This window comes from Ammodytes marinus (genome assembly GCF_949987685.1).
Source record: "Ammodytes marinus genome assembly, chromosome: 20".
Classification (NCBI taxonomy): Eukaryota; Metazoa; Chordata; class Actinopteri; order Uranoscopiformes; family Ammodytidae; genus Ammodytes; species Ammodytes marinus.
In genome coordinates, this window is record NC_137224.1 from 18,725,370 (window position 1) to 18,751,081 (window position 25,712).

The 25,712-nt window shown below is 41.6% G+C and overlaps 1 protein-coding gene across 1 annotated transcript; it reads left to right on the forward strand.

Annotated features, from left to right (window-relative positions):
• Positions 1-1,700: 1,700 nt before the first annotated feature.
• frmpd2 (FERM and PDZ domain containing 2) lies at positions 1,701-25,712 on the forward strand (the record flags this gene model as incomplete). Its single annotated transcript, XM_080048646.1, has 28 exons — positions 1,701-1,821; positions 2,024-2,187; positions 2,310-2,375; positions 2,455-2,634; positions 2,777-2,852; positions 3,764-3,848; positions 4,054-4,198; positions 4,311-4,382; positions 4,610-4,784; positions 4,909-5,044; positions 5,139-5,277; positions 5,436-5,588; positions 5,704-5,886; positions 6,024-6,183; positions 6,287-6,482; positions 6,819-6,919; positions 7,535-7,603; positions 7,874-7,981; positions 8,327-8,443; positions 9,473-9,651; positions 10,150-10,248; positions 10,845-10,938; positions 11,308-11,393; positions 11,889-12,075; positions 13,413-13,627; positions 14,518-14,584; positions 21,803-21,993; positions 25,515-25,712. 28 exons carry the CDS (start codon positions 1,701-1,703, stop codon positions 25,710-25,712), a joined length of 3,762 nt encoding a protein of 1,253 aa, XP_079904772.1.

Genomic DNA, 25,712 nt, shown 5'->3' on the forward strand with positions numbered 1-25,712 from the left:
ATTTTTCTGTATGTGGCCCTCAGTGAAAAAAGTTTGGACACCCCTGGTTTAGATGGTTGTAATAAGTTAATAGGACAAACCTCAAATAAACATATGGAGAGGATCAATGTTTTGCTAGTAATCAGCCTGCAGTTTGTGCACCATCTTCCCTCTAATGTCAGATACGGGTTACCTCGGTTTACTCTTCTTTCTGCTTCACGGCCCTGCAGAATTCCTCTCTAATCTCCTGGCATGCATGCAGTGTACATTCCTGCCAACAATGTAGTGCAAAGTCATGATGGTGCATCATGACGCTGCTGCATTTCTGTATGGCAGTTATACTCATTAGACTGGTTTCCTGCCAGGAGTATATCAAACTCCAGACCTCCTTTGGATATAACATCAGATTATTTCATATGTTGAAAAATTATGATGATAAAAGACCGTCCACTCATTCAAAAGACAAATTGTGCTATACTGCATGTGGCGAACAGTAATCTCTTTTCCCATAGTACCTTTAGAATGTGTCATTGTGCTGCTTACTTTACAGAATAGATTGTGCAGCCACATTTGGGCCAAAGCCTACTGACTATGCTTGACTTATTCCGAAATAAGCTGCAGCCCAACCAATAATAATATATTTTTTGTAGAGGTAGAGACCTGATTAAGATCTGATGGAAATGCCTCAATGGCATTCCCATGCAACATTCAGTAACTTTCAAGTACCCCTACCCATGTCAATTCAAATTAGGATCAGGATCAGGATTAAGCTGTAATGGATATGGCAGTATGCTCATGAGAGTAAGTGGAGGATACTTGTCACAATAAGAAAAGAGGTGATAAGACTAATAACAGATGTGAGTGCTGCCTTTGAGGTCAGCATATAAAACCTTTACCTGTATGATTTTAGAATGGTATGTTTCAAAACTGTCTCTCCTATTGTGTGTGTGACATCCTCAAAACAGTCATTGCCAAGACAAACGCTCCTCATATTATTTCCTGGATATTTAAGCTTTTGATTCTTCCTTTTGTACATTTAAAAAAAAGAAGAAAAAACGTTTCAAGGTATATGAAAGGAACTTTACTTAAAATGGATGGATTACACAGAGACACTGGTGTTGTTGCTTTGGTAAATGTTCTGTATTTGGTAGTGACCGATCTTGCAGTGATTCCCTAAAAGTTTATCTTTTTATTTTTTAATGGTATTAAATGCCCAATGCAAATGAATCAAAGCATTTGCTTTCACCTGACCTAATAATGTGTTGACATTAGTTCACCAGAAGCTTCTCAGGGTATTTTACCATTTCCATAATCCCTTGACGTAAACACCTAATTGCTTTAAACCTGCTCAGTACCGGGCGTAACCGAACAGAGTTTCAATTTCAAGAAAGTAAATCAGATTAACAAACGACACACAATTGAGAAACGTATTGTACAAATGTATTGTGTTGTTTTCTTTCTTTAAAACTAAACTTTGTAGCTTACTTGGAATCTTAGTAATTTAAACAAAAAATGAAGTAGAGACCACTATATTTTGAGGGACGTATATAATCAATTGACAGGAGTGTTGGATTTGTTTCAAACTAATTCAAATTTGATTGAACCCTAACCCTATCCATCTGAAAGTCTGATCTCTAAACGTTCATTATGGCTCGCATACTTCTCAGTCGGACTATCGACCTGCAGCTTTTAGTGTGTGTATGTGTGTGTCTCCCACCAGGATGGGTACATTTGTGACCCTAGCAGAAGTGTTGGAGGCCCGGGGTTCACCGCTGGACGAAGATGAAGTCTGGTGTCTGCTTCTTGTCACAACTGAGACCTTACTGGACATTTCTAAAAAAGGTGACCACTTTTCTGTTTCCTAATTCCCCCCAGTTCTGCCTGTTATCTGGGTACAGAGCTCTTTTTGAACGGCATCATTCAAGAGCATCCAAACATGCAAAGGTTCAATGAATGTGCTGTACTAGAGTATAGTGCCAGTGAAACATTTTCAGATCCTTGAAGTTGGTGAATGTAAGTAGTTTCTGTTCTGATTGTGGTTTAGGTTCAGGAAACATGTGCAATGTGCTGAGCCCAGGCTCGGTGCTACTGTCTGCCAGTGGGGGTCTGGCCTTCAAGAGCTGTGCCCGATACGAAGACGTGGCCACCTTCACAGCTCCTGAGCTAAAGCAGGGTCATGCTCCCTCCACCAGGACTGCAGCAGAGAAGGTTTGAAAGCTTGGAGACACTTGACATCTAGCCTTCAAAATGTTATGTTGTAGATAAGCGGTTCTTAACCTGGGCATTGGGACCAACAAATCTGAATCATTCCCTTGTTCTGCTGTCCTCAGATGGTTGTGTACTCACTGGGGATGACTCTTTATTGGTGTGTCGATTATCATCTACCTCAAAACCAGGTACTTTTCTCCCTCTTCAATCTCTTTCTTAACTCATTGCTTGCAAATCCTTAATTTTACTGACCCTGTCTCCTTTCAGCCAGTCCAGCTGAGTGCAGAGCTGGAGGGTTTGCTGCTGAGCATGTGCGAAGACATCGTGGTCAGGCGGAACGATCTCCTGACGGTGCTTGAGACCTGCGAGCTTCATCACAGGGCATCGATGCTGCCCCCTGCAGAAAGGCTGGTCAGGCAGTTGGTAGAGGACGTCTACAGAAACTCAGTGAGTGTTTAGCTGGTTTTGGTTCGGTGAGGTCAGATTTGGCTTGGCGTAGTTTTGTTGAGCTTTTCTTTGCTTTTTTGTGTAGTTGATTTGTAGCATCAACTCTCTGCTGCTTCCTTGAACTGGACAGATGTCTTTGCAGGTTGATCATGTGTCCATGGCTGAAAATGGATCCCCGCTTACCGACCGCAGTCAAATGGTCAGGGACAGATTACACAGTAAGAAACTGATCCCTTTAATCAGATTTAAAAGCCAACTGAAATCAAATGTATGGCCGCTACAGTTTAGTCACTGCATTTGCTCTGTAAAACGCATTCTCCTAAAAATCAGAAACCAACAGGGAGAATTTAATAATAATACTTTGTTTTGTTTCATGAAACTAAAAAAAATTGTCTTGCAGTATATGGCAGAATAATGTTAATTACATTTAAAATCCTGTTATTTTTTACTACAAAAAGGGAAGGCTAATTGTGATTTCAGTTGGGCTATACAACAATAAATTTAAATTTTAGGAAACACGCTTTATTGCTTTTATTGCTGAGTGCTAGATGAGAAGATTGATACCGCAACAGATTTACACTCAATTCACCGCAAAAATGAGATATACAGGTTCTGGTACAGGTAGATGTGTTTTACTTATGGAGAGAGGCAAGACTGGAAGCTGCTAGCCTTGCCCAGACAGAGAGTAAATACATTTGTCTACCAGCACCTCTTTAGCTAACCAGTTGAAGGTGGAGGCAGCCTTTCTAATCCAAAACACTTTTTTCAAAATCAGCAAATCTACTCACCATCTGCTACTAGTTCATACCGCATGTGCGCTGAAAAAAAGTCTGGTGATTATACACAGCCAAGGCTGCATAAGAAAGTCAGTTCTGAAAAAAAAGAAAACACATTTTTAGTTAATTGTTTTAGTTTATTTAATTTTATTTATTTAATTAAATGTGTGTGAATGAGCCAGGATAGCTGTTTCCCACCACAACAATACCTTTCTGCCGCGCTAAGCTGACGATTGCTAGTTGTAGCTTTATGTTTAGCGTGCAGACATTCGAGTCGTATCAATCTTCTTACCTAACACAAAACAAAACAGAGAAAGCTGTTTCTGATTAGAAACTTATTTGTCTTTCTGAAGGTTCTTGTAGTAACTCAACATGGGCGGTGCAGAAGAAGATTTCCAGGACATTCTCCCGAGGATTTTATTCATGCGAGCCCACAGGGTATGAAGCCTTTGTCCACACGTCCACACCTTATAACAAAAGCTAGTTTTTATGGCACATTAAACATTTTCATAAACCCATTAAAGACTGAAGACCAATCCCCCAGAGGCTTCTGCCATGAAATATGTCTTTTTGTCTGAGCCACGAGTGACAGATCTCACAGGCCTCCCATCAGACTGAGAATGGAAAACTAATTTTTTCCCAGGAGTCCCTCTGGGAGTCGACACGACAGCTGGCTGCCGCTGAATCGCTCCCCCTGCAGTCCATACATGGATGGCAATCGAAATGCCGCCTCTAGATCCCTTGCACAGTTCGCGTCCACAATGAGTCTGAATGACAAGAAACCAAAAGTAAGCGAAATTGTTTCAGCTACATCATTTACAAGAAATATAACATAAGCATAACATGATATCTTATTGGGAGTTGACAGCATAATTTATTTTGCTTGCTCCTCTGTTGCAGGGTATGGGTCCTGAGTTTATTAGGACGTTAGACGAGCCACTTGTTGTCCTGGAGCTGCCTGGATCCATCTTGGTGAGTTGTGGAAAAAGTAAATGCCATCTCAAGAGAAAGATATTAATTAATAATATATGAACTTTGAGAGATTCAGTGTCATTTGCATGCCTCATACGTTTTTGGTTATTAATCCATACATACTTCAGTTAACCAAGCAACAACTTTCCACCAATAGCTGAAAAGGTCACTCTGATCATGTTCTTTTTTTATCATCATTTTATCATATGTTTTTCTCCCTTTCACAGTCGAAGAAAGGGAAATCTCCAACCACCCAAAGGGAGCTGAGTGTGCTGATGCCAAATGGTCAGAGCATCCTGGTCAAGTGTGAGGTGAAATCCAGAGCAGGAGATGTCTTTGACATGATTGTGGCTCACTCGAACCTTATGGAACATTTCTACTTTGGCCTTGCTTATGTTGACGGTAAGGAGGTTCAGGAAAAAAAGTCCCACCTGCTGCATGGGACTATGTTTGGTCTAGATTAGACATCATCAAATCTATTAATAATTTGATTTTTTTTATCTGTCTTTCTCTGTTCTCTGGGCAGATACTGAGTTTTTCTTTTTGGACAATGAAACCCAGATTTCCAAAGTTGCTCCAGATAGCTGGAAGAAAGTGCCTACAGCCACCTTTGTCCTTTACTTCAGGGTCAAATTCTTTGTCAATGACATGTCCCTTCTTTTGTAAGTATTTTCTCTTTCTTGTGTTATTGGCCGAAAAAGCTGAAAATGGATTCTCGTAAAGGATGTTTGAAATGTGTGCTCTCTTCTCTATCAGACACAAGCAGACTCGCCACCAGTATTACCTCCAGCTCAGGAGAGACCTTCTGGAGGACAGGCTGTCTTGCCATGAGGAGACGGCTCTGTACCTGGGAGCTCTGGCCCTGCAAACGGAGTATGGAGATTGTTTGCCTGAGGTGATGAATTTAAAGCAGCCCTCTGAAAAATGACTTGTTATCATTAGTTTTCTCCCTTTTAGACTGAAATTGTAGTTCTCACCTTTTCAACAATTACACAAGTTTCGGTGCATAAATGAAGCTTCTCTAAACACGATGTTTTGATGGGATGTGTTTAGGTGTATGGTAGAAACTACTACCGCCCTGACAGGTACGTCTCCAAGAGCATCATGGAAAAACGTGCCTTGCCTTGCATACAGGCGGAGCTGCTACGGCTTCACACCAACAACGCTCAAATGCTCTCGGACGAATCAGAGCTGGAGTTCCTCAAGGTGCTCTTGATAATAACATTTGATCATGAATATAACATCCAGTAGTGTGCCCTGTAAAGCTGCCATCAGTGTCACATGATGAGGTGCAGTAACCGCTCCCTATTGGTCACTTTAGGTATGCCAGCAGTTGCCTGAATACGGCGTGTTGTTCCACCGTGTAACAAATGAAAAAAAACCAGAAGGAGAGATTATCCTTGGGGTTTGGGCCAAAGGAATCATCATCTACGAGGTTAAAGGTGGCTCCCGATCTACCAGTCAGAACTTCTACTGGAGGGAGACCGCAACAATCTCCTCCAACGTGAGCGCAGTGGTGCTTTTATCATTTAATTCCTTTGACTGTGTGAAATATACAAATCGAATGGCTGCAAACAAAAATAAATGTGGTTGGTCGTAATATTTGTTTGCTCTTAAAGATTTTCCTTTGTGTCCCTGCAGAGGCGTAAATTTGTAGTAGAGATCCGCGGCAGCAAGAAGAAGTACACCTTCATCACAGAGAGGTCGAGGGTAGCCCAATACCTGTGTAACCTCTGTTCTGCACAACACAAGTTCAACAATGAGATGAGCTCTCGCCAGCTCAGCCAAAATATGGTCTCAGGTCAGTTACCGTTGCCAGAAAGGTGCAGAACACCCCAACCTCAGAGACATTGGGGCAAAGACAAAGCTATGCCATTTCCTGACCTTGCTTGCTTATTTTCCAGAGGAGAGCATTGCGCAGTACGCGGCGATGTGTCGAACTCAGAGCAACCACTTCAAGTCCATCTCCTGTTCAGAGATACAGGACAACAATGGCCTTACCGTGCCTCGGAACGAATCTCTCAACAAGCTGTGCGATGATGTCACTGCCAGGATTGAGAGACGCATCAAGCAGCAGAGCCAGAGCCCCAATGAGCAGAGGTACTATTAATGATTCTCATAATACACCTATATACCCGCTTCAAACATTCAGCATGAAACCTGTAACTTTCTACAAATTCAAACGATAGCAATGAGGAAGGAGCATCAGGTGTTGAAGTTGTTCTGTTTGTGATTAGTTAAGAAACAAAGTGGCCCAGAGCTAAGTTAAAGGGTGATTCTTCTTGTGTTTAACCAACTCTTCTGCCTATCCCAAACCCACCACTTAGCAGGAAAGGCTCTCCCTGCTCAGATAGGACAGCATTGCATTATAATATCAGTACATTGCTTTCAATCTGACACCATGATCATATTGGTTTTTTAATATTTGTCCCGCAGCACCTGTTCCAGCAGTCAGCTCAGCACCCCAAGTCTTCGTTCCCCAGTCTGCTCACAGAAAAGCGGATCTGAAGCGCCTTCCATCTCTCCAGCACCGCGAGGTATGAGTTTCCAACTGCTGAATTTTTTAAGTGGTCATCAAAATGTCCTAATTTCCTTACAGATGTCATTTTGTTTCATAAATAAATACATTTTGACTACACTTTGAAAGCATTATTGATACGCCATATTATTATTTAGATTAAATATGGATGAATGGTGTAGTTTAGCCTGGCACCGCCCGCCTACCTACTTCCGCTCAATTTTAATTTCCCTTCAGTAGTCAGTCTGGGTCCGCGGTATATTCTCAGGTTTTCTCAGGATAGATTTTTACATGACCAATCAGCGAACAGAGGGAGTGGCTGAGAACAATGATGTTGAAGTCGTGCGCCAGTTTCAGTTGTAGTCAGAAGCCTGCGCATGGTTGGCAGATCCAGAGTAGCACTGGGCAGATCCAATAGTTTTAAACTTCAACAGACACCTGCCTTCAAGTGAGTTTAGGTTTGTCAATTGGGCAAGTCCAGACCTTGCATAGAAATGAAATGAAGTATGATGGTCTGGTAGGACCAGGCTAGCTGTAGCCTTTCTTCTTATTGATTGCTGTCTACATCCTTATTTCAGGAAAGCAAGTTAAGTTTGAAGAGGTTTATGTGTTATTCTTAATTTTTTTCTTACAGACACCCCAACAAGGTCAGACAGAGAGGTCATTTGTGTTTCTCTGAAGAAAGACCCAAATCTTGGGTTGGGTAAGCCCATCACACATTAACACACACAGTATTGATGGAAACATTGTTTTAAATTATTTTCAAATGTATTTTTTCAACCCCAGAAAAAAATCGTTAATATTAGAGTTAATTTATTTAAAATTCCCAGAAGACATGCACTGATCTACCACAACAGCATGCAAAGGATGCCTTGTAACTATTACTGTTACTGTATGTGTCCGAGTATAAATTTGACATTAGTTACAGTATATAAAGTGATTAATTAATCTTTGGTGTTTGGTGCTCATTCAGGAATAGTGATCGTGGGAGAGGACACTGTGGGGCATTATGACTTGGGCATCTTTGTTGCTTCCATTGTGATTGGTGGACCCGCTCATAGGGACGGACGCATCCATATAGGTAAGAGATCCATGTGGACATTTTTAATCCAACCTTGCAACACTGTGCAGTGTAATGCTAAAGATCAACTTTTGACTCACTGATTTGAAAGGTGTCCATTCGAATCAGTGATTGAACACACTTTAACACACTCTCATGGTTGTCCAATGATGCTGTGGTAGGTGTTTTGATTTGGTTTCAACCAGCGTTTTGAATGGATGTAGAGAATGTGTAGCGGGGACAGTGCAAAAGAGGACTTGTCGCAGGCCTCTGTCGTTGCACATGGGTTCAGAGGTGACTGCCGAGGTCTCTACACTCCACTGTTACTGGACACCTGAAACAATCCACTTTGACCTTTGCCTTCAGGTGGTCGTCTTATCTCTCTGAATAACATCAGCCTGGAGGGCGTCACCTTCAGCGAGGCGGCAGAGGTCATGCAGAACAGCCCTGAGGAGGTGCAGCTCATTATCTCACAGCCAAAAGGTGCTTTGTGTGTGTTCATTTGTGGTGGCTGTATGTGTGTAAAGATAATTTGGCTATGGCCCATTACCCTCCTTTGTTTTTTAGCGTAATGTTGGAGTAGTAGTAAGCCTATTCTATTGATGGATTTGTTCTAAATAACCCACTGCACATGTAAAAACCTACCTGGGCCTTTCCTTTCTTTTCTTTGTACCTTCATAGTGCCTTTTCTTTGTCTTTTTCCGCACGTCACATTTTTGCACTTTTTCATTTTTATTACACATCATGTCAGTTGATGTTGACTCACCTTGCTCTCAAGGATACAAAGAAATCCCATCTTCCATCTCTTATCATACAGTAGAAACCTTCAAACCGATAGATTCACACTATTGTCCAACTGAGACACAATTCAAGTCTTATTTAAAGGAACATCTCCATCGGCCTCTTTATAATTTCTACAGTTCTTATAATATAGCTAAAATAATGTTTGTATTATTCAGGTTTTTCAGATTAATGTACATTTGAATGGACTTTGTGGACTCGCAATCCTGCAGAGAGTTAAATGAGAAGATTAAAACCATTCTTATTTCTGTGCATTGAATATGATCGCTACAGCCAGGTGTTAGCTTAGCGATGCAAGGACTGGAAACAGGGGGGAATGGATAGCATGTCTCTTTCCAAAGTTGAAGAAATTAACAAGACTCACTAATAAACATGTTAATCTTATTTTTAAAATGAGTTCAAATAATTAAATGTGTTAATCACCACGCTTTAAAGGTGCTCATCATTTTTGTTATAAATGAACAGAGCCAGGCTAGCAACCCTAGCCTTGCAATTTTTTGACTGGGAGCTGTTTCATGTGACATCTATTTTAATTAAGCTGACATGGCAAAAAAGTGCACATCCCAAAATATGTAACTTAGACAGACAGAAGAAACAAAATAAAAAGAGTTGGTAGCTTTGTATGCTGTATATGTAGGCCTACATTAAAAACATTTCTACTTCAGTGTTCTGAGTAACAACATTAACGGACTCTGTCGTGTTTATCCACAGTCCACAATAGTCCCATCAGTGCGCTCCCTGCCGTGTTGAGGAATCACGAGTCCCAGACCACGCTGGCAACAGACGGCCGATCAGGAGACGACAGCTCGGATGAGATTGTTGTCACGATGACGCCGAAGACCGCCAACAGGCTTCACGTGCCCCGAGAAGTACGAGCCCACGGTGCACAGGTACAGTCAGGGTGACGGTTAAGGTGCTTGTGGCACCATCTCAATTTATAATAATTTCGATGGACATTAAAGGTGGAGTCAGCAATTCAGCAAAACGCTTGTTGTCAAAATCCCTTTTTGTCAGCGAAATCTCCTCGCGGTCCGCTACCTGTCTGTACTGTGTTTGGATTGAAAAGAATCCAGTGTTAATACACAGCCAGAGGCTCTCCAAATGGGCATGATGCTAGCTACTGTGGCCCCCTGTTTGTTTGCGTACCATTTCTTTACATACCAGTTTACAGTGCCTAGGCTGTGTATTCAGACCAGGAAGAAGAGAAGATATTCACTGATTTTGATAAAAAGTGATGTTGACAAGCATTCCCCAGAATCGCTGACTCCACTTTAGGTGATCTACGGTAGGCCTGTAACCTAATTTATAGGTGACTAGAAATAATATCAGCAATCCAAGAACTGAACGGTTACTCCTTTGTGATAGTATTTTGTCTGTTTTGCTTTCAGGACTGCTGCTCTCCATCTCCACCTCTCAACTGTGCTAGGCCAGAGGAGATCACTGTTGAGCTCCGAAAAATATCAGGGAGTCTGGGCATCAGCATCTCTGTGAGTTTAAGAAATATTAAGTAAAACATGTTCTTCTAAATGATAGAGCTAAATGGTAGATCTTTTTAAGTGTTGTTTCAGACACTTAATACGATTGTAATAAAACATTGAGTGGTGCGTTTGTGTGTGTGTGTGTGTGTGTGTGTGCAAAGCGTGCATGTGTGTGTGGGTTGGCTGTTGATGTGCTCATGGTTTGCTTCCATAGAATTTGCCTTCAAAAGCCAGTACCTGTCTAATGCAATGTGTTTACAGCGTACGAGTTAGGTCAGGAATGAGCAGTGAGGGAGAGTAATTAGTGCACTTACTCATCTCCAGCAGTAGGTCATGAAGTCTGCTCTAACCAATTGGATTAACATCTGACAAGGTTACAGTGAGAGTGAGAGAGAGAGAGAGAGAGAGAAATACAGAGAGAGAGAGAGAGAGAGAGAGAGAGAGAGAGAGAGAAGGGGGTTGGTCCATACTACCTCACCCACTGCACTATAAGCTGCACTGCTTAGTGAAGCAGTTTCTCTGCCAGAAGTTTCTTCGCCCGCTGTTTTCCCTCTGACCCATCCTTGAATGTTCTGACTGAAAAGTTGTTGTCATTAATCGTTCAGATGGGTGCCAACACAAACGCTCCTGGTGGAGGAATCTACATAAGAAACCTTGTTCCAGGAGGGGCTGCTGAGAAAGATGGGCGCATACTTGCAGGTATTACAGCTAAATATCAAATTCAAATGATAAGGTTCTGTGGAGAATAATCATTCAAGAATGGTTTGATAATGGCTTGTTTGATCTGTTTATAAGTCATACAAGCCTCCCTAGTGTGGTCATTAATTGATTTCTCACCACAATGCATTGTGTTATTGCTGCAGACTCACCAGAGCTCTACATAAAGCACAAGTTCCCATCAGAGTCTGATAGTGAGCAATAGCAAAGGATTATTGGACTGTAGCATCACTGAATACACCATCTTAACATTAAAAGTCTATATGTGTTGTCTGAAGAGAAACTATGTGTTGGGAGAAAATGTAAGGGAGTGATAAAGAAATGTGTTTGTACCAAATGTCTCCATTACAGGCGACAGACTGCTGGAGGTGGATGGGATTAGCTTCCGGGACTTCACGTACCATCAGGCTGTGGGGTGTCTGAGTAAAACTGGGGAGGTAAAGGACGACATGTGACTGATGTTGTATTATGTCAGTGTGACAAGACGATTAGAGACCAACTGGTTACCTATCTACGCTGATGATAATGAGCTATTTTAGCCATGCTATTGGCCTCGTTGTTAGGATTGCCATAAATGGTGTGGAAAATGGGGACATTCATGGTTCCCTGAGGACACGTCCTTGTCTCTTTGATGATGCCCTGAATGTACCTTAAGCTAAGATAGTTGACATGCTTAACATTCTACCAACCAAATATGTTAGCATTGTCATTTGGAGGTTGTTAGCATGCTGATGATGCTAGCAATCTAGTTTTCCTTTACTGCACTAAATGATCTCGTCCAATTATCAGTTGCAGCTATTTATTTCCTTTTTTCCTTTATCTCAACATTAAATCCCATGTAATTATTCTCTGCCCCTCCTTCCAAAAAACCTGCGTTGTCAAATTGGTCATTTGTATCCCTCCCAATCACTTCCTTTCCTTGCTTCCTCTAGGCGGTAACCTTGGTAGTAGAGAGGGAGGTGATGAACCTACCCAGGGTCTCTTTCAGTCCTGACACCATCAGCTGTGTCTCCAGTGAGAGCATGAGTCCATCCACCAGGAAGCTAAAGTTCAACAGCTGCTCTTCCAACAGTTCTCCTTCAAAAGCCCGGAACAGGGACTACAGCTTTGTCACTGAAGGTAGGACACCTCTGTTTAAGTTTGGACCTCAACCTAAGTGCGCAACATAGAGAACATATACAGTAAGTGCCCCAGACAAACTGAGAAAGCCCAGGATCTCTTTCTGGGAACTGCTAAGCAGTATTGGCAGAGAGCAGGGGTACTCTTGCAAACTTCCAAGTAAAAAAGAAAAGAGACAGTAGGTTACGACACAACACTTCACACAACTGAGAAAGAACCTGGGTGAGAAAACCTGTCAACTCTAAACGTTTTTATTTTTATTTGTATCTGTGCTTTAACAGCCAAAAGCGCTAGTCTGTCGTTGTCAAGGTTAACTTTCACACACTTACACTCGTCTTGATCCTGATCTTCCCGATTGCCCCCGACCTACAGCCTTCTTATCTTCTCACACAGGCATGCAGATCACATGTTACAGAGTCAATTTCATACCTAGAGGTTGTCGTCTTGGAAATCATTAACTTGAGACCAAATAGGCTAGCATCTTCAAATATTTCCCTAAACCCATTTCTTTACAGACCTGTACCTTTATGTATGTATCTGTCCTTGAATAATGTAACTGAACTGGATTTGTATACAAATGTGGTGTAATAATTGATTTCACTCTTGCCTTTATCATGTCAGCAAACGCTGAAGAGGCCATGCAAAGAATGATTTCCTTATCTTGAATATGAAAAATATTATCTTGACATAGCAAGCATTGATTTCCTGTGATGAAAAAAAAAAATCACAACCAGCAGTTGGTTCGCTTAACTTACCTTAGATTTACGAATGGAAACAGCTGGGTCCATCCAACAGTAACAGAATCCGAAGCTCACCTAATATTTACTTTTTTTAATCGATCCCAAAAAATGACTAGTTGCAGTTTTGCAGGTTTAAAAGAAAGCAGCATTATCACACATGTTCTTCTCATTGAAACATTGTTGCACATCCAACCACACCCATATTAGCCATCTTATCAGGGTTTCCAGATGCTTTGCTGGATTGCTCACCTGAAGTCGAGGCTGTAAATGCTGAAGTTATTTGGGTCCGCTGCTGCTGTTCATAAGTCTAATTTTCTCTGATGATCCCACTTTTGCTGACCTTGTTGTGTCCTTGTTGAAGAGTGACAAAGTCCGTGACTCTACACCAAAATTTGGTGTTTCATGTTTGGTTTACATGTCAACAGGGCTCAACTAATTAAATGAATCATCAGCTAATGAGTTTTCTACTGTTAATCAGCTTTATCCTCTCCGGTCCAATTCCTTTTTTAATTGTCTTCAACTCCTTACATGCAACCATCTACATGGGGTTTCACCTTCACATTATCCCATTATTGCCTCCGTCCTCCAAACCCTCAGACAACACACAGGAAGTGACTCTAACCAAGGGCGACAACGGCCTGGGCTTCAGCTTCCTAATGTTCGAACTGGATCCGCCCACCCGTGACTTTGGCAGCCTGGTCAGGATAAAGGAGCTTTTCCCCGATCAGCCAGCCGAGCAGAGCGGATCCATCCAGGAGGGAGACATCCTGTTGGCCATCAATGGCGAGGCCCTCAAGGAGCTGTCTTATCCAGTACGTGTAGACTACAAATTTCATCTCATTATTATTCCTTGGTTTGCTTATATGCAATTTTTTATTACTTAAATTATGATTTATCGGTTTGACACATGGCCTGTCGTTATTGCGCTCCATCTTAAACATGACATACAGTACAGTATATGAAACAGTTGATTGACTTTATGTAATTATTGCAGCATAGATCAGCACTGGACTGATTTTCTGTGGCAGGACTTTAACCTGGACTGGTCCGATATTCTGACCATATTACACATGCAGTTTATATGCATGGAAAAACACTATATATTATTTTATTTTATCTACTGTGGGTTGTTTTGTCTCTCATGCGATGGACTAAATGTTGTTTCACTGACAGAAAGTCTGATTACATAATCAGATTCATCTAAGTAAATGTACTCTCAAGTAAAGTACTTACAGTGTAAAAACACAAGATGTTTCCATTTTTATGCAAATGTACAGTATATACTTCTACACCATTACATTTGTTACAACAATGTGATCTTGAGAAAAATATGATGCTGTTGACTAAACTGCTCAAAAGCATATAAATTAGTTAAAATGAGCTTAAAGTAAAACATCTACAGCAGTATTATGCCACATACATCATGGCTATTAATCCAGAAACATCATATACAGTATGACTGTAAAACATTTTACTGCATAGTAAGTACTTTTCATACTTCAAGTACTTTAAGCCGAACATATTTTAATTAAGTGAGATTTTGATTGCTGGGATTTTGCTTGTAGTGTAGTGTTTTCACAGTGGTATTTGTACTATAACTTAATTTAGGAACCCTTAATACTTCTTCCATCGAGGACATCAGCTACCTGCAGCTTCATTATCTGTTTACAGCCCTAATTAAAGCACTAAATTATTTCTGCAGAAGGTGCTGAAGCTATTCAAGTATTCCCCACCTGAGGTTCGACTGACTCTTTGCCGGCCTGCACCAGGTACATGCATACATTCTAACATACGAACACACTAACAAACCTGGGCACGTATCACCTAACCTCCTCATCTGTTTGTCTGTTTTGCTGTAGGTGTCCTTCCTTCCACTGATCAGCTCACTGGCACGTGAGTGATGTCATCGTGTTATAGAGCGGCAGCAACAATGGATGTTCAGAAGCGACACAGTGCTTCCTGATCAATCGGTAAAGTGGCGATGGAGGCCAAGGAAAGAACGAATGATAGGGGGTGTCCTGATTGATTCAATTACACGATCTTATCAAGATGCAGAAAGGTAAGTGATGTACCACAGTGTGTGACATGACGTGATGTGAATTGACATGAAGATGGTGTGACCTTCTTGTTCACCAGCCGCCGGTGGGCATTCACTGACCAAGTGTTGTCATATTAAAATTGTGGTTTTGTTCAGTGGACATCCGTTAGTCCAGAGGGATACACTGATCTCGGGCAACTTAAACACTGCAACCAGGCACTAGAATGATATAATAAATAATAAAAGTGGGTGTGATGTAACCATAGATAGTAAATAATATGGATGTAGCATCCGGGCTGACCTCAGTTATTCACACGGCATCCAATAATCCTGGTTTGTGCGCGTCGCCATTTTGTGAGGGGGAGGGAGATAGCTGAAGTATACCTCCGAGGCAAAGTGAGGGACAACGGGCGGAGAGCTGTCACTCAAGCGATCGCGCCAATACATTTTAACCTCCAAAAGAATAAAAACTAGCGTGGGCCAAAACAATTCACCCCCCTCAGTGTTGTCATGGAGATATGACCTAAACATACAGACTAAAATGGTTTCGTGGCCCAGGCTGTAAATAGGTTTAATAATGCTGTGAAAACTGCATGTTTAACATTGGACTAAATGAGAGATGGCTCTCTTCTGCTACCAGCCCCCAGTGGCACTTCCTGGTTACTACAGTTGTGGTCACTTCCTTATTGGATGCTGGTAAAAATCGCTGAGGTTGGGGCTTGGATGTAACACACATATCTTTCACAACATGACAGAACACACTACTCCACCAACAAAATATCCCTCATGTATTCTCAATTATACTCAGAAACACTGTCCTTAGCGTGGACCACCAGAACATACTTGTCTTTTGGATCCGAATCAGCGCTTGCTGTTTGCTTTGTCTTGAGTTGTACCATAGCTCTTCGAGTCACGTACGCTGCTTCTAACTAAAAGTAAAGTTTTGTCCTGTTTATTTTCCAGCCCTGCTGAAGAAACAGTAAAGGACCAGCAGGGCAAAGATGCGTGAGTTTGAACATTGATGCATGGTGAGTAACTGGATAATGAGGTGTCAGGTGGGTGTCTAGGAGGCAGCAGGGGAAATGAGCCAGATGTAGACAACCGGCCAGACAGGACCAAATCAGTTATTTCTCGGTAAAATTATGAAACAAAAGTTCACAAGCAAAGGCAGCAAGTCTGAGCAGCAGTCGCCGAGAATCCACAGGTAAACAGGAAAGAGGGTGCAGGCAGGTACAGATTCAGGTGTAGGTTAATTGGAAAGCATGATACAACATTGACAATCTGCTCTGGACAAGGTATAGCTAGGCTGGAATAAAGTCTATACGGGGTCGTTAAAGTTAAGGGAATGAGGAACATCTGAGCAGATGGATTTAGGGGTCAGGTTATTAGGGCCAGTGAGAAACTCACAGAAAAATGTGTAGTCCCTGGGCAGGTCAGTCTAGTGGATGGATAAAGGATAGCAAGGCAGATGTGTCAAGATACGTATGGGTCTGGGGGAAGTAAGGAATTCAACACTGTGGCATCCATCTTATTAAAATGAGTTGACATAATGGCATTACACAGGTTATAATACTGTACATATAAAGGTATATACATGTTTTCTTAGGATTTGAGCTTGTTCATACAATTGATTCCACACAGAATGTATATCGAAAAGTAAGCTATGATCTGAGGAATTGATTAGATATTTCCTTGCAAATGTGATGCCTGAACAAAGATTGTACATTCACTCTTGTGGATATTAAGTGTAGCTGTCCTAGACTAAATGTGCCGTTTGAAATAATTGCCTTGCAGGTTTTCAAATAAACCAGCAAAAAGCGGTGGTTGATTTTGCTGATATTGGCTTATTAAAATGAAAATTGATAAGATTAGCTACATTTGTGGCTGTGTACGCCTTGTTTCTTCATGGCAATGCATCACATGCTGTAGGGGCAGTGCAGAGGCAAAGCAATACGCTGACATTGTAACTTACCAAAGTTCTACATGTTCTCCACGATTTCTCATCTAAAACCTAACCAATTTCTTAATTAGGTTTAACCATCTCAAGGCTCATATCCAGTCATGAGCCTATGCAGCAATTCAGGTTAAAAAACATCTAATTGTAACTTTGGGTTGATCCACAATTCCACATATACTGCTGGTCTGAAAGCAACCTTCATTTACATGTATAACCTGTTCATCTCTTAAACCACAAGGTGGCAGCACAGTGCTACATTTGACGACACTTGTCTGCTCTGTATTGTCAGTGCTGCTGCACCCCTCTTCTTATGGAAACACGAATGGAGCTAATAGTGTGATTTCTTTCTTCCTTTCCAGGAAATCCAAAAGAAGACGATGACTGAACTGAAACTGTAAAATAATTATTGCAGTGATTTAAGTTGTGGATTTAAAAAAAACACACATATGTCCAGAATATGACGCATCTTAATATGACTAAGCAATGTGTGACTTTTCTCTATCATTAAAAGCAAGTTAAACGTCATCCAACCTTTCAGTGTGTTGGCAACTTGTTCTCCCCACTGACTCACTTTTAGCCCACATCACGTGTTCAGAAATATAATACAAACCCTTGTTTTCTTACAAAAACAAAAGCCATTAAACATTAGACTGACCTGAATATGGATGATCCACCCGCAAAACACTCATTTAGTATCTTGACAAACCGGGCAGTACATGCACACACTCTCACACACACCTCCCTGGGTGAGGAGCCAGTAATGGCCCCTCATAAATAAGGGTTCCTGTATTTTGGTGAAACCCAGTAGTGCATCTGGATCCCATCAGGGCTCGTGTTCCCTTTGCAAATGATCCCAAATGTTTCTAATTATGCCAGTGGAGTCGGCACGAGGCTGTGTGTAAGCGCTTGTGTGTGTGTGTGTGTGTGGGCGTGTTTGCGTGTGTGTGTGTTTGCGTGCGTGTAATCGCCCTGACGGACACGCACACCCACACACTGGCCTCTGTTTATTCATGAACAGAATAAGAGAAATGGACAACGTGGTCTTGACCTCTGTGGCCTCCGCTGAGGTCACTGCACATGGTGATGACTGAGTGAAAGATGGGGTGGAGATGGATTTTCTCAACCGGTCTTGTCTGCTGACATCGCTGTCTTCCTGCTGTTCCCAATTGATTTCCAACCTGGAGGCAGGGTGGTGGGGTGAGATTGTAAGGGTGGCTGAGGTTGCAGGAGGTGCAAAAAAAAAGTTTTGTTGTAGTCATAGCCTACAACCATATGTGAAGTATGTACTGTACATTAAGAGAGTTACTGCTGAGAAAAAGGTTTTAAAGGTGCTACGAGGAACTTTTTAAACATTTCTGAAACACCACTTTTTCCTCTGATGAACATAAATTACATGTAACAGCAAACAAGACCATCAGTGCATGAATTCTATTTTTAATATAGTTTATCATAATGCCTTTGGCATGGGTACGCTCACCCAGGAACTACAGCTGCAGTAGTAAAGACAGTACAGCTTTTTCCAAAGGGGGTGCAATAATTAACATAAATTAGAAGTTCCTTGGAGCAGTGATTTTCAACCAGTGTGCCGTGAGAGATCGCCAGGTGTGCCGTGGGAAATTATCTAATATCACCTAATTAACCATTGTCGGGTGTCTTTGTGTGAGGAAATGGGAGCGCAACATAAAGTCTTATTGCTCCACACGGAGGTCCGGTGGCTGTCGCGCGGCAAAGTGCTGGCCCGTGTGTTGCTGCTTGCAAGTGATGAGTGGTGTGCAAAGCTGCAGGGCTCCAGACTTCGACCAAATGCTCGCGTTTTGCGACCATTTTTTGAGACAGTGCGAGTACTTCTTTCAACAAGGGGCACGCGCGACTGGGAAATTCACAGAAATATTTTTTCATTATTATTATTACATCCATTATTAGTGCTTTGTGTTTGAGAGAGAGAGAGAGAGTCTGCGGTCCAGGTGACGTTTGTAAACACGTAAATAGTTGTATAGGTCCACATTCAATTGGCGATTCAATATAAAAAAGCTAACCTTGTAGTTATGGCAACTAACAAAGTTTTTAAAGTTAGTTTGTAAATATGTAAAGAGGCCTAGGTCATTTGTATAGGCCTACTACCTGGTCAGTATTTTCTATTCATTATAATAATAATAATAATATATATATATTATGCAAATTAGTTGATCATGTCATCTAGCTACTACTAGTTAATTTTGGGCCAATAACTATTTTTCTTATAGAGGAGTCAGCAGAGATAGAGAAGGAAAAATCACAGGGCTCAGGTGTAGAAGGGGTTGTGGTCAAAATCCCAGTTTTTCTACCATTCCTGCCAGGATATCCATTTTGTGTTCATCGAAACAGGCCCAGGTTTCACACTAAGTGAGTATAAATACATTTAGAAACTATATTATTAACTATATGTATTATATATGTACTGTGTTAGAGTGTCATTTTGTGTCATTTTGGTTGGTGGTGTGCCCCAGGATTTTGTAAATGTAAAAAATGTGCCGTGGCTCAAAAAATGTTGAAAATCACTGCCTTGGAGCACCTTTAATCAAATCCTTAGATTCATGTATTTTATATTTTGGAAGGCTAGTATTCATTATGCAAGACCTGCATTGTGTTTAAATATACAGTATGATAATTGTTTGAATCCAATCTGATTAAGCATACAAATGTGATTGTTTGTGCTTGTGCTTGTACTCTGTTGTTATAACCTCTTCTTAGGTGCGTGACTGCACGCACCAGGGAACATTTCATTAAGTGCTAACAGCGTGTTATGGCGGAGCTTTACCAAAGATGAATATCCTGGAAATGAGCCACTGTTAACCATGCCAAAAGTTATGAGACTTGTAATGGAGTGCAGCAAAAAAGCATGATTTCAAAAAAAGGAAAAAAGACAAGATCACTATCCATTTACGCCATGACTTTTGCTGTAATTTTTGTGAAAACATGACGAGGGCTGGTGTTTCTGAAGGCAAGCTTCCACGTTAAATCCAGTGACTCCTTTAACATTTGTATTTCATAATTAACCATCGTATCACTGTTTCCTGCGACGATTTCTCAGAATTTTTAATGAATGTAATGAAACAGAGCTCTGCCTACCTGAGAGTATTTCACTGCTTCAGACACCATGCTGTTCTAGCACATTTGAGCTCATTGTTTAGGGTTGTTATGGCCCCAACAGCTTTACTGTTTTGGTACAGTTTCACAGTGCTGGTTCCCTGTAGCTGCAGGCGGCAGCTGTTTTTGCCCAAAAAGGCTCTGATAAATCAATCACACCAAATAACACAACAGAGAAACAACATCAGCTGGTGATGATACTGTAAAACAAAATTTGTATGTAAAGGTTATTAAATATATAAAAGCTTTCAAAGAAAGGGGAATCGGAAGGTTGGTAAAAACAGATTAACATTAATCATAGAAAATTGCAGGTTTTGATCAAACTGTCAGGTAGATAAGGGTATCTGGGGATGTGGCTTATCACAAGTGGAGGTAGTGCTAAGTTAGGTAAGGAGGCATGGCTTGTCCCCTTAGGAAGTCATACGGGGAGAGAAATCTGACTGGGGTTTTTGAACACAGGTTTTCAGAAAGGTGGAGGTGGAGCAAAAGAGAGGGTTTGTTTTCTATAATACCTCACCTGGGACACATATAAATATTTTAAAACATGAAAACTTGCATTTAACTTAATAGGTGACCTTTAACTACTGTATATAAAGGTGATAATGTGCCAGATGTGGCCTAACAAATCTATTAATACTGCTTTAAGTTTGAAGCTAACTGGTTATTTATTCCACTACATCAGCCCAGCTTTTAGAAAATAGCTGCACTCAAACGTACAACTGTTAAACTCTTACTTGCACATGCTTGGTGTGACGATTTCCCACCCACATACTGCGTTGCAACACGCGTGTGTGTGTGTGTGTGTTGTGTGTTCATGTGGAGGGGCGGGGGGTGTACACATTTTTTAAAGTACAGCAACTGGAACTCAAACAAATATTCTAGGCTGACCTTGTCCTTACCTTGAAGTAAGCAAGGAGAACGTGACATGTAAGAATCTGGCTCCAAAACCATAGAAGTGGCTGACTGTTTGATATGGTCTATCCAACACATGGATAAAGATAAATATCTCTACCCCCAATGTGACGTCACATGCTGGAGCTCCAAGACCCCCAAAGTAACATGAAAAAAACACTACCAGACAAATGGGCATGTTGATGCAGTCTGGCAGGCCTTGAAGACTGCTCTCTGTGTTGCAATTCACATTTTCCACTGCCGCCGCTGTGACGCACTGCCCCGTCCAGAGGCAGCAATGTATGCTGGGGGATTGCATGCGTCTTTGATGTCAGCTCTCGCTCAGCTATTTCCCCAATTAAATTGATTGTGCTAATGTGTAAAGTGGGACGCCACGATTAAAGGTAAGTTGTGTTGTTTTTTGAGAAAGGCCTCAAATCCATCATCACGGCCGCGGCGCCAAGCACCCAGTGACATGGACTCTGGGCTCGGAAAAGGCCTCCAGTACTATACCTAGCATAAAGGGGAAATCATCAAATGTGACTTATTATTGGAGAGTGGAAAAGGATATCCAAATTATAATTATATCCTGAGCAAGATTGTCGATATTTGAAAATGAAAACAATGGTAATTGCAAATTTTTGAGGGTGAAGTCGGCCAAAGAATTCCACTTTTCTGAGGGAGTCCAAAAGGCAGAGAAGATTGAAAAGGTAATTGAGGTAGATGTCAGTGAAAAGGAAGCAGCCAAAAGGGAATAAAAGTTCAATACGATGAATAGATGAATAGGAGGTGAAGGAGTGAGTGAAAGTGTGAGAATCAAAGGAAATGTGAGTTATCCACTCGTTCATAATATGTCAACATTGTTCATCGTGGGAGGTCGCCCTGCGGGAATGCTGCCTTGCACACAAGGGAGAAAGTCAACAGCTCTCTCTCTCTCTCTGCGGAAATCCTCATCATACATCTCCTCTGCTTCAGGAAAGCAAAACAACCTGATGAGAGGACCATGGAGCCCTAAGCTGGAGCCCAGGCTGTGGCCGTCTCAGTCCACGAGGTACAAAGGAATCGTGAAAGATTTACTCCCTTTGACGACAGATATCCAATACTTCATGTGTCAAAACTTCCCCACAGAACCACATCAACACAATGTCTGCCTGGGGGTTGATAAGGTTTGTGATAGATGCCAAAGGTCCAGCAAGAACTTCATTAGATGAGATTTACAGTTTTTTCCTGGTCTCTTCAAAACAAACACTCAGCTCCACCAGGCAAAGCATTAAGACATATCAACAGGATCCACCTATTGTAGGAAAGGTGACTGTTATGCGTCTCATGCATATGCTCCTTCTCCGAACACCCTTTTTCACACTTGGTTACACCCATTTACATCTGGGAGCCACACACTACATCAACAGTCCTCTACTGCCGGCAGGCTGCTGAGCTCTTCCAATTAAAGCTTATGTGGCTGATTGAGGGCATGTTGTGGTTTGCGAGACATTGGAAAGGCAGCATCCGCCAACAAATCCCTGCCTCGGGACATTCTCTGGCAGTGGACAAGCCTATCACATGCAAAAGTTCAAATCTGTGTTTCAAATAAAAATAAATGTAACGCTTAATTCCTTTGTCACACAATTATTCATCCCCATGTGTTCTTTTTATTAAAATCCCTTGACCTATTTTGCCAATTTTCCTATAGTGAGCAATCTTATTTCCTGATCTCCTCTGGAAACATGTTCCTCCACTGCAGTTCAAGAATTCTTGACGCATTACAGCACATGATTTTACCATAGCTTGGAGGCAGACAGGTGCCTCTCCCTTCTCTTCTTGATAAGCTAGCATCAGCGTCGTATGCAAGCTTCTGCACAGGGAATGCAAAGAGCTTGGACAGTTTAAGTTTGGCCGACTGCCTGCATAACAGCGGAGGCCAGCAGGGAAGTGCAGTCATTTGATGAGGAGATGCCCGCCCCGTGCACTAGCATCTGGGCTGCATCTTGGGTGCGTACGGTTGATTGAGCTTACATCTGATCTGATGGTGTCAAGTGATTGTTCTCAATCACACCAACACTTGGTGCAGTTCAGGAGGATGACACCATGACGTCCTCCACTGGAATAGAGAGCTCAGCTAAGTGTGAAGTCGTTTTAATAATAGTGTTAAGAGCATTTCTCTATTAGATTGAGCTCCAAGTGCTGAGCTGTCGTTGCCAGGCATGCAGTCCAGATGTGAGTTTTTGGAGGGAGGTACAGAATAGTTGAGTGTCATCGAAATATGAGTGCTATGGCTTCTTTCCACACATCACTTGCTATATGTGAATGACTGCTGAGGTTGGGATCAAAGCCATTTCCACAGAAAACTGGCGTTTCATCCAATGTAAATTGCAAATTAAATTTTTCAATGTGTCAAATACAGCAAGGGGATCAAGATGTATTGCTACCAATGAAAGTGCTCTGCGACTTAAAGACCATCCTGTAGTGTTTTGTCATAAGTGCTGTTTGGTTTGGCTCGTCCTGACAGTGCTAACTTTCCAAATTCAAGCCCAGAGTCAGCTTGTCTGTTGAGGATCATGAATATCACATTCAGATATGAGATATGAAAAGAATTGAGCAAACTTTCACTCCAACAACCGACGATGTCTGACTCCTCTCACATGTGTTTATTAAACCAATGAGATTATTTCAGTTTCAAAATAAAAGTAGACAAACTGCATAGCTAAAGTTTTTAAGAACAAAACAAATGTGAATATGAAACACACAAAATTAGTTTTTGGATGGAATTATGACTTATATTAAACTTCATTCGAAGCCTTCCAGTTTGCTCATTCCCATTAGCCAAAGCTGTGCTTGGTTTGATAGCATGTCCGGTCAGTATCCTTGGGTTCTTTTGATACCATAAACCTGGTTTTTCACTTCTCACTCATCACACTTTTCTGAGGGAAACCATCTGTGCAAAGGATCAAACAGCGAAGGGAAGGAGGCTCAGTTTCCCTGCAGTCAACGTTACACCAGAGCCTGATGTTCTGTATAGTTCAAGGCCAAGAATTCTGGTTATGGACTTACAATGAGGTAGCAATGGTGCTTGTAATAGACAGAGGAGTGATGGGACTAATTTCCCTGAATCCCTTTACAGTGATGATAACAGCAGAAGGATGAGGCATCATTTGACAAATTAGCTAATTTTTCCAGTCTTAATGAGGCTTATATAAGGGGAAGGAGGGTAACATTGCCAAACACAAGTGCCACTCAGGAACTTGCCACTTTTTTAGATATTGGAAGAAATAATAGGCCTTCATACAAACATTTGAGTTAATTTGTAAGGAAAGGATTAAGCAGTTTGTATCCTAAAATACAAATGTTAGCATATACGGCTAACTAACTTAGTGTTACCTATTCTTAAATGGGCAGAAGAATACTACGTTATTTAATGGTTAGAATTTAAGAAACATTCTCAACTAGCACATCCACCATGTCGTTTCCCGCTGTGTAGGAGGTAGTTCTATATGAAGCTATAGCACAATGTAAGCTAACACGCTTTGGATTTGGGCAAGTTTAGACTTTAGCATACCGGGACAAACTTGTTATCCGAGAAAGCATCAAGTTTGCCACACAATGGTTGATCCTCATCATAAATAACCTTAACAAATCATTAAAGGTTAAACATAGGATACTGTTTTTATGAACCATTAGGCGTCTTTTTTTTAGTGGTAGCTTTTTTTAATCATCAGGATAAACTACCTCTACACCACAATATGTCTACATGAATAATGCTCTCTATCTATTTCCACAGCACATGGTCACTTGTTTCATAAGTAAAAGTCTTGAGATGACTCCTTACTTTGCTTCACACCTACAATTTGCTTAAGTTTTCCGCTAACTAACAATGGCTTTAAATAGTAAGTGGTTAAAGTGGCAATCCGAATTTATTCCAAAGCAAGGCACTAATCTCCCTGGCCTATTAATGGAGATATGAATCTAGTTGTGCACATCTATTATGAGTAATGAGTCAAATTACTGTTGAAAATTATGTTAATAAAACACACACAATCAAACAATCTCTCAGCCTCCAATAGGCTTAGGCAACTTTAAGCTTTTTAAGACTCTTTGTCAATCGAGATATGAATGAGCTGATTCTCCACAGGAAAGCAGGAACTTCGGTCTTGTTAACGGTCCAAATGTTCTGTGCTGTCGAATGAAACACGCTCCATTGCAGCTTTATGGTTCGAATCCTGATGTGCTAGTGCACCGCCCAGATATGCATGTGAAAATTAGTGAGGGAAATAAATCAAGGTGAGGGTTGTTGTTTTACAGTAGGAGGGGCATACAATATGTACTATGCATATCCTGCATTGTGAATTCATACAGAGAGCCTCCACTCACGTTGTATTTGGAAAAATCTGCATCCAGCTGAGATGGAAGAGGTAAATCTATTTATGTGCAATGCAAAAGCCATTGTAAATTATGGATTTTATAGTGCAGGAGTGGAGTTACATCCTATGCAAGGGTCCCTTATGTGCAAGTGCATTGTGAAGCCCATAATCATTCTCTCAGTTGGGCATGAGCATCCGCCACATTAACACATGCGGTCAAACCCGTGCAGTATGGCTCTCACATGCGCTGTAAAGCCCACCCGTCTGTAGTCAGAGCTTGGATTATCCAGAGTAATCTCTTTCTCTGTGCACCCTGCTACCTTCCTGTCCAGGATAAACAGACTGGGCTCGGACCCTCCACCTCGCTGCAGCAGTTAACATCAGCCTCCGTGAAACACGGAGAGACCCCATCATCCCCAGACAAGTTTTACAAGCTCTATACTCTCCGTCCTGCCATGGATCAGCCCACCCCTTGCCCCCCCCCCCCTCCTCCCAACGGCCCCGTTCACCATCCAGGACCGCTCCCCTAG